The 16990-nt window shown below is 43.4% G+C and overlaps 1 protein-coding gene across 1 annotated transcript; it reads right to left on the reverse strand.

Moving 5' to 3' along the window:
• Positions 1 to 6407: 6407 nt before the first annotated feature.
• On the reverse strand, positions 6408 to 16420 carry T265_12101 (hypothetical protein; the record flags this gene model as incomplete). The annotated part of the gene is made up of 3 exons (XM_009179074.1): positions 6408 to 7144; positions 9861 to 10261; positions 16295 to 16420. 3 exons carry the CDS (start codon positions 16385 to 16387, stop codon positions 6832 to 6834), a joined length of 807 nt encoding a protein of 268 aa, XP_009177338.1.
• Positions 16421 to 16990: the final 570 nt, after the last annotated feature.

A 16990-nucleotide genomic window follows, 5' to 3' on the forward strand; every position in this document is an offset into this window, starting at 1 on the left:
GTTATTTTTCAAGCCATGGGAATATTCAAACAATTATGGAGCGCACACTAAGGGAGCTGACATCTGGGGTTTGATTCGACAGGAAAGATAGTGGTTCTGGATGGTGCTGACGGTCGCCAGTCCGCGCACTCAACACGAAGCGGGACGTCCCAAGTGGTCCTGTGTTTCCGCGTGAGTCTTTTGATAAACCTGAACCCTGGCTCACATGCTTTCTTACGTTTGTTGCTTTTTAGTCTGTGGTTGTTCGGCGACAAATTTGTCATCAAAGCCGTGCAGTATTTGTCAACTGACTTGATATATGGCATCAAAATCGTTGTCCTACCATATCCCTTCAGTGTGAAGACGCTAAATTTCGTCAACTGTTTGGCCACCCTTGTCTGCCTAACATAGCAGATTCTGGCTACTACTTCTTAAGCAGACTGCCTGACTAATGTTGGGATGTTGGATGGGGTGCTTGATCGGTCCCCCGATGGCATCTCCGAGTTGACACTTAGTTGTGCGCGTTTTAGTGGTGCTCTAAGATATGAACCCCAAGAACGTGAGGATTTCTGGCACAAAGACACCACATTTCCCCATCCCTTTCACTCTCTTCAAAGTACTGTCTTCCTGTATTCGTATGTCAATAATGTTGATGAGGATATTTGTCATTAATGACGCGAGGCTGATTAAGCATAAACTGCTAGGATCGTATCGGTTTCTTCCACTACAGGATGTTTGATCATGGGATTTTCCCAAGACGGCGAGACTATGTCCACCTCTTGAGCCCACTGAACACGACACAGTCGTGGCTAATGAGTTGGTCAGATGCTACCGATCTTTTTGATGGAAACTCTGAGCCGTAGAGACTTTTTAATAAATTCTTGTGGCGTCTCGGATATTTGTACACATTGAAGTTATAGCTCACATTTGTGGCACTTATGTTAATGCTCCCCTGAAGCGTCAAATGCAAAGAACATCAAAACCAGAGTAGTGTGGGTTGTTCTGGGACATCTTTGGGGACCCACTATTACCCTTCTGGGGGGCAGAGTTTATTGCGCTGTTTTTCTATACGGCTGTGAGATCCGACCATTCTTTGTAGATGACGATCGGCAATTGGGTGTAGTACCGCTTTAGATTTCACACCGTACGCTTATTCTTCGCTGGAACTGACAGCTTCAGCCAGGCTTACAAGTTGGTTTGACCCCTCTTAAAGAGTTATCCACCATTGCTGCTGCGTTAAGTAATGCTTGGCTTACATGACGATTAAAAACCAATAGCAGTTGTCTAATTGGCGCTGGAAGTTATTAGCAATGGTGACTTGTACATTCACCGTACACTGCATGTTCAAATGTGTAAGTCGATCGTGTGAAAGCACAATCCGTTGCTAAACGGGGGCTGCTACGTAAATTCGACAGTCCTTATTGGAAACGGGCTACAGGTTTTTAGCAAGTTGTTTTGGCGTCGTCATCTTTTGCCCGTCAGATTACTGTGCACTGCTTACGGTTTCCACTTTTCCTCGTGCGGATGATGTTCTTCGTCACAAGCGTCTACCAGAGTTTTTCCAGTGCGATAAGGTCAGTTTAATCATATACGTAATGCACCACTCATAAGGTTTCTGATAATTCTTTGACAGCCCGGTTCTCCCCTTTTTGGGACTCATTAGGTAGGCGCTATCCCCGAGTTCCCGTCAACCGTAGGCTCTAGTTGAAACCAAGTTGCACGTACTTAGCGAAATAAACTCATTTGCAAACAAATTTTGTCTTTGCAACAGACTCACCTGGAACCCAGCTGAATCCCTCGTTTATGGTGCTTCCAAGCAGCTGAGTGTACTGGATCACTCCGCCTCATGTTTCAGTTGGTACGATATTCGAGATATCGTGACACGTGTATACACGTAATGTACTACTCACTATAAACGAGAGATTCAACTGGGTTCCAGGTGAGGAGCAAAATGTACATGCATGTAAGCTGTGCAAACTGAATGCATTTCCTAAGACGTGTTATGACTATACCTAACTGGACCGGTTTACTTAATAGCCGACACACCACCTACTTTCAGTCACACGAAGACATTCCTTGAGATGCGCCCCAGTTGTTACGAAATCAGCTGTAGCTCCATATACCATGTGTTGGCGTGCTTCGTTAATTGGATCTAACTGAGTAAAGGATACTAATGATAGCTCGCTCTTTCGAAGGACGGAAATGTTTATCATGAGTTTCAAAAGTACAGCGTAGCTCCTTTTTACGTGCACTAGCCATACATAGATATCGAGCGGCGTGCAAGAATAGCGGAGTCCCCTTACATTTTATTGTTCAACCGCGGACGCCTCGAAGCGCGGAACACTTTTGTTTATCCGCTTCTTATCGATTTCACAGCTACATTGTTTTCTTTCAGTTTTGAGATCCGAAATGCGTAAGATCCTCACCCTCCGATCAGTAAATTCGACTAACTCAGTTGCCTCCAGGTGTTTTCGCTGCCCTGTGGATGAAACGGAAGCTACCATTGGCGAACGAGTTCATAACATGTGATTCGCAGCGAGTTGAAATTGTATAATGCATCCACTGCTACAGGCTACAACGGTCGGGTCGCGTGCTTAGCACGTCATTCTCCCATAACGCCATCGTTTTTGCTCTAAACTCAGTTAACAAAATTAGGATATCCCTTGACCTAGAAAAACGGAGTGAAGAAGAGTAGACTAGGTTGAGGTGTGATGAGCCTCCCAGGATTGAACCAATATAACCCCCAAGTTTGGTTTGATTACACAAGATGTGACTACGAACTAACGCTCATCCGAGTTAGTACCTGGTGGAGTAGGTAAGTTGGGTGTCATTGATTGGCTAGCATTAGGTCCACTGTTGCTTTCAAACAAGTTGAAATGATTGTGAGACAGAAAGGCGCCAGCGTCAATATGATTGACATCATGCATACTTATGATGAGCGTGACACCGTAAGCCATCAACCGCATAAACCGACCTCTTCTGATGCAGATCTTCTTGCAAAACCAAGAACTTTTTTCTTGTTCCGAACACTTCTGTTCGAAATTTCTCTATCTGTCCTGAGCCGAGTGCAACACAATCCTAATCATAACTGTGATTAAGACTGCCCAAGGATGCATTCCACTTATGACTAGCTAGTGCATGGCCACTTACGCGATCGCGTTTGCATCCGAGGTATTACGTCGTACACAGATGCCACTCCTCACCCTCCACAGAATCTGCTGGAGCCCATGAGCTTGAACCAATCCAAGTGTAACTTTGCACTCTATTATGGTAAGCCATGCCGCAATATGAACATCATATTTTGTTTCTTATACTATGTTGTACATCAGTCCTATGCTTGTCGTTTTTGTATTTGAGGATTAGTTACACTGGAACCACTGCTAAAATGATACAAAGCGGATCTATCAGATCTGATCCTATGTCACACAGTTGTTCATCCACTGGTGCTGCTATCCATATAGGTTAGTTGCCAAGTGCTGGTCAAAACTAAGTAATCCAGCGAGGGATTTTGTTTACTCTCTGTCTTTTTATCACCAAACATCGCTTATGCGTGTCAGGCCGGTCGTAATTGGATGGACTTATAAGGCTCCCGTGCTTCACCATAAGCGTCCTGTTTCTTGTCAGTTAATTAGACTCCTGAAACGTATCTGTGTTGAAAGCAACCCAAGAGTAGGTAACTTTAGTCAATCCGTTCGAGCAAGAACTGTACTTTGCTTCCTAGCTTCTTTGGACTATACTACGCTTGAAACCCTTAGATGCTTAATTTGGCTTCGTTCACCAAGTCGTGAACTTCTCGTCTATTCACCTATTCAAACTTCCCAATGTGTCGTCCCAGCATACGTAACGAATTCGTTATATGGTTTCCTGTCTCGTGTTTTCGCAGTAATAATCCTTTAGTTCAGTACCTTAAACGACTAGGACTTAGAAGTGAAATAAATGGTCTCTGGGTGGGCTTATAGGCACCAGATGTTTATGAGAACGGTAAAACAGACGTGGCTTCAGTGTGCCGCTGCTCGGTGTCCTCAGCTCCTAAACGTAGGGGAAATTTGATACAACCTTACACTTGACGGCTTCACACCCATACAAACGAATCTCCAATATGTAAGTGGCCAACGAAACAAAGCTGAAGTCCATTATTTAGACCACTGCTATTCAGGTCATGCTGTGGTATTGAATACAACCAACCAAGGAAATATATGACACGGCTTGACAGCCCGACGGTAACGTACTCGCCATTGGTTCAACTTTGTTGTTATTCAGATTCAAAAAAGAGTTTCCTTTGGTTGTGTACAAATTGGTGGGTCGAATATAACCTGCTAACAAAACAAGGGTTGAAACACAAAGATCGCCTTCCAGTTGAAGAATATACCTGCCGCTATACTTATTGTGCATGGTTCTTGAAATCGCTTAATTTATCGAAAGGATGCACAACCGATCTCCTGTTTCTTGTCAGTTAATTAGACTCCTGAAACGTATCTGTGTTGAAAGCAACCCAAGAGTAGGTAACTTTAGTCAATCCGTTCGAGCAAGAACTGTACTTTGCTTCCTAGCTTCTTTGGACTATACTACGCTTGAAACCCTTAGATGCTTAATTTGGCTTCGTTCACCAAGTCGTGAACTTCTCGTCTATTCACCTATTCAAACTTCCCAATGTGTCGTCCCAGCATACGTAACGAATTCGTTATATGGTTTCCTGTCTCGTGTTTTCGCAGTAATAATCCTTTAGTTCAGTACCTTAAACGACTAGGACTTAGAAGTGAAATAAATGGTCTCTGGGTGGGCTTATAGGCACCAGATGTTTATGAGAACGGTAAAACAGACGTGGCTTCAGTGTGCCGCTGCTCGGTGTCCTCAGCTCCTAAACGTAGGGGAAATTTGATACAACCTTACACTCGACGGCTTCACACCCATACAAACGAATCTCCAATATGTAAGTGGCCAACGAAACAAAGCTGAAGTCCATTATTTAGACCACTGCTATTCAGGTCATGCTGTGGTATTGAATACAACCAACCAAGGAAATATATGACACGGCTTGACAGCCCGACGGTAACGTACTCGCCATTGGTTCAACTTTGTTGTTATTCAGATTCAAAAAAGAGTTTCCTTTGGTTGTGTACAAAGTGGTGGGTTGAATATAACCTGCTAACAAAACAAGGGTCGAAACACAAAGATCGCCTCCCAGTTGAAGAATATACATGCCGCTATACTTATTGTGCATGGTTCATGAAATCGTTTAATTTATCGAAAGGATGCACAACCGATAGGTCGCTAACACGCATGGGCCAAAAAGAACCGCAGGAGGCAAGAACATTTATGTCTGTCTTGAATAAATCTTGAATCAGTCAACAAGAAGCATGTAGTCGAGTATTCTATTCCTGAAGATGACCAGCGGTGATCGAAACGTTGAGTGAAGTTGTTATTCCAAGGTAACCCAACCGAACTGTACGTTGGTGTTCGCAGCCCACACAAACTCGATAAGCATATCTGCCAGGAACTGATTAAAAGTCACAAGGACACTACGAATGAGATTGCTATAATAGCTCACATCCCACACTAAGAAAGTACACCCAACTCGGTAACGAAGATTGATCGATTAATGGTGCTTGTGCCGACTATCCAACATTTTGTTGCTCCGAGAAAACTATACTTAAACTTTAACGGTGTGGCATGACTGCTGCGCACACATCCACTTCGTGACATAATAGATAGCTGCTGGTCATAGCACCGGTCCAAAAGTCTAGATGCCGTGGCCCGGGCGTGTATGCGGGGCGTGCGAAGCAGGTATGAGATCGATTGTCCATGCGGTCCTACTCATCTGTTCAGTTCCGGATATATTGGAAATATCGAGTATTCCCGTACAAAACTTCCTGAGATCACGAAGTTTGTGTGCGACAACCAAATTCGGGGCTAGAAAATCAACTGAAAAATTCGTTAGCCGTCATTTTCGGTGGTGTAAATGATGCGGTTTTGAAATAATATGGCGGGAAAGATGAGAAGACACTTGAAACTGTCTCACATCTCAGTATCGAGTAGTGTCGGAGTAGGTACGTTTGGGATCTCAAGAGTTGGACTCACTGAATTTAATACACTGTTACTCCGGAAACGAACAAAAGATAAGGTCTACGCTACACCGGAATTAGCATACTTGATTCCTCCTAGAAGTCAGATTAGAAGGCGAGGATAAGCATCTGCATATATTTTATGAACGAGAAATTGCCCCTAAACGTATTTGATCATCCCAGGCCGATAGGCATCCGTAGATCAGTAAAAGGATCGTCTCGTCTGAAAGCGAGTGGCTTCGGAGATAGCAATATTTGTACTTCATAGGAATCGTTAGTTCAAACGACGACCACTAGGTGTTTCTGTGGGATTTTGAAAGAAGCATATCTATTTTTTCTTCACAGGCACATTAACCCCAAGGTTTCTGTAAAACTCGTCAGCCCACTACCGATTTCGTCCCTTTTGAAACCTATCAGGTAGGCGCAGTCCCCAGGTTTTCGTCCACCTTATGCTCTTTTGAACTCCGAATTATCAGTAAGTGGCGAAGTGCATTCATTTGAAAATTACATTGGTGTTGATGATAGACATGATTCTCGTGCCCTTGACTTTCAGTTGAACGTGATACACAAAACTCCTCAGAAAAAAAACATCCGATGACACTCAGTGACCAAAAATTCAACTGATACGCAATATGATGTCAGCCAAAAATGCAGTGTGGTCACGATCATAAGTGGTTTATTGAGATACCGGGATGGCTGATGGACAGGACATATACGGGATGAATCAATAAACGCTTGATATTGTAAGCAAAATCAACAGTGAAGGTGAATATGAAAGCAAAGGAGTGTATTAGAATCGATCCTTCTCGCAACGAATCACCCGCATAGCCTCAATCGGGTTATTGGTCTTCGCATGTGCTAAGACATCAGTCTGGTCCACGCGCATAAAAGGGTTAGTATCCAATTCGTCCTGGATGGTACCCGGTACCGTCGGGAGTCCCCGAGCACGCAGATCTTTCGCATGTTTCAGTCGCTCTTGTAGTGCCTTGTTATTGGGTTCGACGGTAAGACCAAATTCAAGATTCTTCACGGTATATTCATGGCCGCAGTATACCTTAGTTGATGGAGGAAGCTTACCGAGGGAACCCAAAAGGGCATGATGCCTGTGTAAATGTGGAACGGACACTCAATCGGTACAAACGGAACTCTTGTAATGGTAGGAAGTGTTGAGCAGACAAGTGAAATTATGCATCGGAAGGATACCATTGAAACCAGCAAGTGCTTTTTTTACATGGCTATATAACACTGACCAAGATGGCACATAACATACGAGGATAACACGACTTCTCAAAACTAATACGCACGTCAGTTAGAGTTATTTCGAAATTTAACATTGGGCGAATTAGAATGCTGTAAGGCTGTAAATTAGATATTCCGCTACAACATCACTCACTCATTAATCTTCAAAATATCCTGAGTGACAAAAATAGGTTAGTGGAAAATACGACTGAGCAAAGCCAGACAGTCCGTTCGATCTCGGTATTCAGTAGAGGGAAACCGACAAGCAAAAACAAGAATCTTATCTTCCCAATGGGGAAACGCTGGCAGACCAGGCGAATGACAAAAGTCTACCACATGTGAAAGGCGATGGCGCTGGCTCCACGGTGCAGAACACGTGCTCACCAAGTGATCGGTGCGCACGAATTGTGTGCAATGCACACACACAAGTAACATATGACGATGTTCACGCGACTGAACTAGAACTAGAGGTCGTACGCAGGATCTATTCATAAAGTAAAAGGATGGAGTATAAAATTGCTCAGGTGTGGCAAACAAAAGAGTGAAGACCCTAACACGATGCCCAATCCTAGACAGGAGTAAATGGAAAGCCAACACGGGTACAAACCAAGGACGACATGGTCAGTAGCTCGCAAATCAAACAATGAAGTATCCCGTGCAGGGGTTTCAAAGCATACCGCTGTCCGTAAAGTTGTGCGAAATTAAGTAAAAATAAGTTTCCGTGGTGGTATTTGAAAGCATTTGAGCCTAATAAATTTCTGTATGTGACTATGATTATTCATGCTATGCTGACAAATGTAGATCGGCAAGCCAATACGGTCGAACATCCGTGAATGTGGTCAGCTCCGGAGAGCTTGAGTCCGATAAATTGGATAAACTAAACGGTACTCAATCATCATTTTCTCACAAATCACCATGACAAAGGGGTCAAAGTTCCCTCCACACAAGGAAACGTTACCGGGTCGTTCGGTTGTAAGTTATCTGTATGCTTTACGCACCGGGCTACCTATTAACAATAAACAATGACTTGGCAGCGATGTATGAGAGAAATTACCAATAAACTCGGCTGTGCTAGTCTTTGCCTTGTATGGAGACCCCGATTAAGGACACATTAGGAAATTAGAAACATTGTGATACATGGCCCGGCGATGCCCTAAATAGCGCTCATACATTCAAGCTGTTGCTTCCGATGCATAGCTCCCCCGATCCCGATTTCCCAAATGAAAAGTCCACTGATGCCCCTGTACTTACGCATCAATTATCTCATCTACCGTCTCCAATGTGCAGCCATTTACCCCCACGTCCCTAAATCATCAGTGGACAAAACTTTGTCAGCTATAACTACAGCAAGTATGTGCAGCCATTTACCCCCACGTCCCTAAATCATCAGTGGACAAAACTTTGTCAGCTATAACCACTGTACAGCAAGTATGCGGTTTTTACGGTTGATGATATTGATGGGTTGAGTGGTGCGAACAGTGAGCGAGCAGCAGAAAAAAATGGTCCTGCCAGCTGGGATAATGTTGACGTTTCAGGGATTATTTTGATACGGGTTTGTGATTGACCAGCGAAACTTGAGAACACGAGCTAGCAAACCCTCAGGAGCACTAGGATATGATATCACAGCTATCACTTCTTTCTGAATGAAACCATGGCCGATTCGCATTATAACAGTTTGATTCTTGGCCTGGGGAACAGTGCACACAAAAGTACGGTGGGTCGACATGATTGCTTTATAATGCTTCACTGCTTTACCTCCGTCCTCTCCAGATAAACATCAATAAACGGGTTGCTTGAATCACCAGAGTTAAGTGTACTACACAATGACCTGTAACATGGAAATTGTCCCATTGAATGAGCAACTTGACCCACACTGGTGTACTTCCCAGAATAGAACGTTAGTAAGTGTTGAATGAGATACTCGGGTTACAGAGCTAGTCTGGCTGAAATCAAATCATAATCCAGACAGATATCCAGTCGTCCTGGAATTCGATCAAAGGCTGATCTGACTTCTTCGGCGCCAAAAAACATTGAACCCGTACGAAATGGTAAACTCACAGCTGTAGAGGTAGAGGGCGGAAGCCGTGAAAAATTTTGCAACAGTGCTTTCTTGGAAAGCGTCTAGCTCTTGAAGAACAGAACAAGGGTTCCTTGCTCCTTAGGGACAAATTCAAGACGTCTGGATAAGGTTTGAATCGAGATGGTGCCTATATACATAAGTGAAAAGCATTCAAGAATAAATTGACCGATAACAGAAGAAAGGAAAATAGTGAGTACTGAAACAGGACACTTGACAGACGCGACAACCCCCAATCAAACTTCGGAAACGAGTGACATCCCTCCGGCTAAGAGGACCGTCGAAAGGATCACAGTAAACAGACAACGAATTATGCTACTTGCGAGTAGGCAAGACATGAAATAATACACTAGATCCGCAAAGAGAGCATAAATGGCTCTCATGAACCGGCCAAGCCTGTCACCAGCTAAAAAAGGATGACATCACTGGGCTAGTTAACGAATGAAATAAGCCAACTAATATGCGGGATATATTAGACTGATACAGACAATCGATAAACTCACATTTGCTCCGGTGTACCTTCAAAAAACCGACCACAACCACCAAGGAAAAGTGTATCTCCAGTGAAAACAGCACGGCAGTCTTTGGTGGAATCCGAGACGTAGTAGCATATGTGCCCGGTTGTGTGGCATGGTGTTGCCAAGCACTTCACATTCAGAGTGTGGCCAACTTTTATCACCTCCCCGTCAGAGACCAGGTTAGTCAAAGCATCAACCCGCTTATCACCACCGTATATGATAAGTTTCTCGCCAGATTTCTCTTTCCACTTTTTTGCCAAAGCACCATTTCCGCTTGCATGATCCGCACGGTGATGAGTGGTTAATACAAGTGATAGGGTTAATCCGTGTTTGGTGACCGCATCCAATATTTTCTCCGGTTCGACGGGATCCACAGCAGCGCACATCTAACCAAGATGCAGGGATGTTGATTATTCCACTAAGGTGACCAAAGGAATAGCTATGACCCAAAATAGTTCGTTCATTCTGAAGAGAAAACTTTCCTAATTTTGCTTAGAAAAGAGCTATTGTCAATATATATATATATATATAATTCACAAGAAGACGAATCAAAGCCTTATGCAAGTAAGTGTGGTAGGAGAAAATCATGCGATAACTGTCCAAGATCAATGGATGAGTTGGCACGAAATTCTTCAAACCCAGCAGCCAATACATTTTAGACGATCCGCAACACTCTTCCAGTCAGTTCCTTGAGGTTTTGTAATCACTAGGTTCGATATAGAGAAAATCGACGGTCCTTTGTCACGAGCCAATACAATAGGACTTCTATCGACAGTGGTTGCACGTCCCACATATGATCACTGTATGAGTGATGTTTGGCGGCTTTTTATCGCTTACTGCTGTGTCCCGTTAAAACATACTAACTCGTTTTGCAGTGAACAGTTGGGTGTGATTTCAGCATTAGAAGGGAAGTCAACAAAAGACGCATCGATTCCACCTATACAAGTTTAGATCCATATATGGGCATCAGGGAACAAGACATTTATATTGGGGAAGTTTCAGAGGGCCTATGGTTTTGCTTTTTGGTGACCTGGGCGGTCTGACCCCGGTTACAAAGCCAAGCTGCTGACTTCGGAGGGAGCCCTACAAAATACGTGCCAGGAACAGTGCGGTCGCTGATACTAGATGTGGAGGTCACGTGATTTTATATCACGGCGGTAGCAAGAAGTTATTTGGAGCTGTAACTGGGAAACAGACGACAGATGAGTTTCACTAAGCAGAGATGCTACACTTCGCGAAGTACGCCATAAAACTCCAACAAGTTTCTCCACACACACGAATTTACCCCTCACAAAGAAACGGCACAAATGATTTTAGGGCCAGAACCACGGGAAATCTGATAATTTTAGTTGTTGACCAGTATGAACTAAAGCATTCAAGATCCAGTACATGAAGTGACATGGTGGCATAGGAAGACAGAAAATCTGTTGTGGTCGAGATAAGTGCAGTCTCCACTTTCAATACACGCAATCTAAATTTTCCCGCCTCCTGTAGCTTGAAGCTATCCTACGATGCACCCGCATTGCAGCGGAAAAGTCACCAGTCAGGTATGTGGACCGGCGCTGTAAATTTAGAGAAAACTAGGATCAAGGCTGTATTCAAACGATATTACTGAGCAGGACCGTGCTGAACGAATAGGTAGTACTCATCAGTGATCAGACCACCATGAAACCAAACCAGCAAAATAGTGGGCCACATCAAGTCATCAGACCACAGTTTTTGGCGAAGTTGAGTCAATAGATATCGCACGCGTTCCAACCGCATATGTTTCAAATGGGCTAACTGACACTTTGGTCTACCTTGGTCATTCACACTGCCTAAGATATGAGGTAATGAGGTCTCTCTATCACGGATGGCCCGTTGCTACCAGATCACGAAATCCATTCAAATGTCTCTGATAACTGACAGTTCTATATCAAGCCCAAACACCTTATGACGCTCTGGTCATTCAGCAGTCTCTGCGTCTTCACATCTGTCTTCAGTATTGTTCTATAGGAACCCATGCACAGCTTTTCAGGAGCAACCAACGTCCAAATAAAACTGGCTATTGATGGCTTTCAATAACAGGATTGAATAGGACGCCTTCCAACAAAGTCTTAAACCGTCTCCTAAATGAGTTCGCTTAAATGTGCCCACGTTTGGATTCTAAGATGTCCCTTTATACCATGAGATCTCGTATTCTTCAGCCCACCGTTCTCTTAACGTCTGATGAAGGGTACCGTCGTTCGTCGTTTTGCATACAACTGATGGATAGGAAAACTAGAATCATTAAAACGCATCAGGTCATGTACTGGCACTCGTTTTTGTACAAGTCCCAATATAGGCCACCAAAATTGTGATCACTTGTCCAGAGAACGTATGACAGCCTTCCTTGAAAAGAGAAAATCATGCGATAACTGTCCAAGATCAGTGGATGTGTTGGCACGCCATTCTTCAAACCCAGCAACCAATACAAGATCCAGGAGTTTATTCTTCCTTTTAAGAACTTGATGGCTTTGCTCTGAAATAGTCTCGGTAATCACACAGACAGGCCATGAGGGGCTGTTAAAAAGGGTGTGAATTCATAATGCCTCTATTTCACATATGATTAACGATATCCCTCCATTTTGATGGTTCCGAATTGAATGTTTGGACTATGAGGCATTTTCACACACAACGGTGTACGCAAAAATCTTCCAGAAATTACTGTGAAACGAATATGCCACACATTGAACTTTCAAAGTAAGATACGAAGAAGAGATTTGTTTACAACAGTTACACGCGTTCAACAATACATTACACGGGAGGCGAGAACCCCCTGGACGTCGTTCATTTTCAGACAGAGCTACCAACACACCATAAATCGAGTCAGTTTCCATTCAGTAGTTTCCAATACAGTAGAAGGTCGTGCTATCATGGGACATTTCCAAAGCCTAAACCGGGTAATTAAGTCTACTCGACAAATTGACACTGATCATGGTGATAATGGCTGTATACAATTAGATTCTTACTGACAGACGGGTGTGGTTCTATGGTGGAACGAAATTTTTTAAACAATGAACGGAATAAGAACTTCTCGGTTTGTTTACACAACGAAAAACTACGATGTATACATACACCACGGTAGGCGAAAATGCGCGCCGACAACGTGATTAACGATAATACAACAACGATTAGCTGGATATCGTGTGTGACAGTTCCAACCGATATCTCGATAAACAAAACAAGTACGCTTGCTGATCACAAATACCCATGTAATTAAATAGTTAGACCATCATTCACCACCCGCCGGCAAACTTTTCTCTTGCAGTACGGCCTTACATCGTCTCTTCGGGAAATGCTCTTCTGAAAGGGATAGACCTCCAACATAAAGCTTCACCACTTATATACACTGTAGCCTCTCGAGAAGAAACCCTTAGAATTCACTAAATTGTCTCCCCTGTCCCTGAAGAAGACATAGATTACCAACTTCATCCAAAGTGTATGGCTAACGAAGATTCTTCTGACTTAATATGTGGTGACATCAGTCAAGCTAATTGCATAGTTTGCTCTAAAAGAAATCAACAAGCCTACACAATTGGAGCGGAAATAATATAAGTGCGACAACCAAATGCAACGGCATTGATCATACGATGTTCATAACTGGATGGAAACGGTATTGTTTGATATACATAACCAAGCTCAAATGAGAACCAAAAGTAATGCTAGTGAAGTAAACTGCATCACGGTGAACCCACTCTGGTAATTAGGAACTCGAAAATTACTGGGTTATCAGGCGGTGCACCATCCAAATATCAGCGCTCGTGAATTACTTAAGGGTACTGGCAAGGTTTTTGTGGCACTTCCACATTATTCTTGTTTAAGCAGTAACCTAACTCCTCGGCGCGATTGTTAGCGTTTTTATCGCAAACCCATATAAAGAGAAGAAACACCTGACTCATTTTGCTGTCAGCAATGCTAAGGTTTGAATCCAGGATATTCAGTACGCAAGGTGACGGCGTCCCTACCACCTTCTCATAGCAAACCGGACGACTGGAATTACCATGCCTAAATTAACGAAAATATTCATGCTTGGGAGACGCATTTGATCAGCTGGATGCCCCAAATGACAATTCAGTAACCTTTCTGGCTGTATCGATACACTGATGCACCCAACAGGAGTGCCCCGTCAGATACTGCGTTGGATGCATGGGATTTGTCGGACAATTTCATATATCATATCGTAATTCGCTTCCACGTGACTCTTCTGTGAATGCTATTTCTCTTGAGGTAATTCGATATATATTTCAGATGCGTGGAATGCTAAAAAGGCACACAAAATCCCAAATCAAATCACGTTACAGCCATAAGAGCTTTCATGTAGCATGGTTGGTTGTACTTTTATAGCGTCCGAATCCTGCCTCAGTTCTGTATTTTGCGATAGGTTACGGTTTAATCGACAGAATTCCCAGTGTCCAGCGCTGCGATGCGCAATGCCTTCGCATAAGTGTAATATCATACCAACACGTTAGGCGTGTCATCTTGGTATTTAAAAGGCACAGCAGATCAAATTATTAAAACGCCTTTGTTTAATAAGCTGAAATAGATCCGGCAGACATGTAGCCATATATCTGTAAATTTCAAAGATCCCACAATCCTCTTACTTGCCGAGCACGCCACAAGATTAGGAAATTGATGGACCAAAACACCAAATAAGGATGTGGCTACCATGCGTTTATCAAAATTGACGAATGTTGCAAACGTCAGTGACTAACGAGGCAGCGTATTTCCTTGTCACTGGTACCTCAGGCTATTCTGAGTCCATTTAGTTTGTATAGGATATGCCCATACTCAAATCTGGCCAGCTTTCCAAACACATCCGTAAACAGTCAACTAGAACTTTGTGGAATGCGGTTTTCAGAAACCAGACATACCGGTGATTTAGGGAGCTTTGTGTACAAATAAAGTGTGGCACCTATCAGAGAAGCCATCACTACTCTTTCGAAATATGACTGACCACTTGCTGTGTGCGCACATGAGAGTGCAATTCTGGCCTAGGAGCTTGTTTGTTTGTCTTTGATAAGGAGAACGAATAAACCACAGGCGTGTGGAGCATGGTCAGATTCCAAAACATCAAATTGACAGCTTTTATTCAAACTGATAGAAGCTAAAAAAGATAGTCTACGAATCATCCCGCACTGTTACCCTTGAGTTGTCGGAATAGAACTCAATGCGGAAACGGTCTGTCTTCCCTGATCACTACCTTCGTTCAAGTAAAATCAACCACGGCTAAAAATGAACTGCAAGATTGAGTAGAATCCTTCAAGTGCCAGAGTTCCAGCATCTATATCGGCCCAGAAAGGAATGAAATATACTCTTGAACTGAAGTAAAACCGGACCGTCCAGTTGTAGCACGGTTTCGGTGTATGGGCGCTATTCAATCCGAGGGTCGGGATACCGTTCACGCCTGGAAAAGAGCTGGCAAGAAGCCAGGTTGGCCAATGACTAGCAACTTAACCAATAAGCCACCCGGGAATCCTCACACTGACAGCGAGACCCCTCAGCAGTTAGAGCGCGAATTTGCTGACCGCAGGGTCCGTGGTTCGAACCCGTCTGCCTCTTGACTTCCCCGGTCTGGAATTGGGCGACCTGAAAGTACCTCAATCCTCGTGCTTCCTTTGCGTGGCATGGCAGCTGGACAGCGAAAGGGTGTTACAGCTGAACATTTTTCGACACCGATAGCACCAAAAAGACGATCTGGCAGCACATCATGGGACATCCATTAATCAGCTTCAAACCAAAGCTTTCGGTGCAAAATGCATTTCACCTGTGTACGGACAACTCGCAACAAAATTATCACACTACGCGTGCATTTCACCATATCCCACTCCTGGCGAATTGGATAATCAGCTGGATAAAGACTCCAAGAAGCAGAAACCCAGAAATTCCACGCTCATAACTCGAACACACTGAGATCAAATTCAAAAATTCGAAAACAAGTCTGACAAAATTAGGGAATACTGCATGTGACCATCCTATCGAGAGGCTTTTCGATTATGTATTCCTGTTATTTCGTGTCAAAACTTTCACAAGTGGCTGTGTCTTATCTTAGACGTCTAGATTACATCATCTCCATTCTGCCTTTAGAGTAACCACAAGTTTTGAAAACTATGTACATGCAGTATGCCAGTATACACACGGACTCTCAATCGGGTTGTAAAAAAAGTTACATACCAATTCACGCGAACAACCAGGCTCAGTTTCATGGAGGAACCGATACACCACCACACACTGATGCCACTTCGATCAGTAGCTGAAACTTTGTAGCGTTGTTGCCAAGATGAAACAATATCTCAACTGACAACTATACGGTTAGAGCTCTCAACATCATGTTCTAAGATTACTCAAGCCAAAACCTTGTCAGGCAGTTTGGATTGCAGGTACAAGACAGAAAAACGTACCTTTGAGGCCTGTTCTACCAAAAGATACATGTAGTTGTCACTCCAGGCATTTAGTACCAAAACGTCCATTATTCTTCGAAACGATGTTAGCATAAAACAGGACCACTCAATACGAGTATATCGCGCTGAAGCAAACGAAGCAGAATGCGTTAAAAATTAAAAAAAAATATGGCAAGACGCGTTGACAGTATATCCACTGATAGTTTTCAGCGTAAAAACGATGCGCCAAAATTACCAAGACATTAAATAACAGTAAGAACATGCATGGTAATTTAAAAGACGTCTTGCACCTAGTGAAGCAGTTCGGTTTGAAGCATATATTTCGATACGCAGATTAATGTGATTTGAATCAGACTATTGAATCCATTTATGTTCTGTTCCCGTATCAGCAGGCGACAATCACAACGCACCAGAATATTCCATCAAGTATAGGTCAGTTGGCAGTCGGTTCCTACCTGCCACGCCACCAGAAGGAAGAGTGAAGGATAGGATAGTGCCACATTGCCCTATCCTAAACCGGAGCAGCTGGGTTCGAACGAGGGACTCTAAAGTCATTAAGTTCGCACCTTAACTAGAGCCACCCAGAGCTCAAAAGTAGATGTACCTGGATTAGTTCCTCTTATTGATGCTAGAAGCTGATGCCCAACTTGAAACTACCACTATTCGGCTCACTGAGTAGTTTTCGACTATAAATGC

This window comes from Opisthorchis viverrini, assembly GCF_000715545.1.
Source record: "Opisthorchis viverrini unplaced genomic scaffold opera_v5_868, whole genome shotgun sequence".
Classification (NCBI taxonomy): Eukaryota; Metazoa; Platyhelminthes; class Trematoda; order Opisthorchiida; family Opisthorchiidae; genus Opisthorchis; species Opisthorchis viverrini.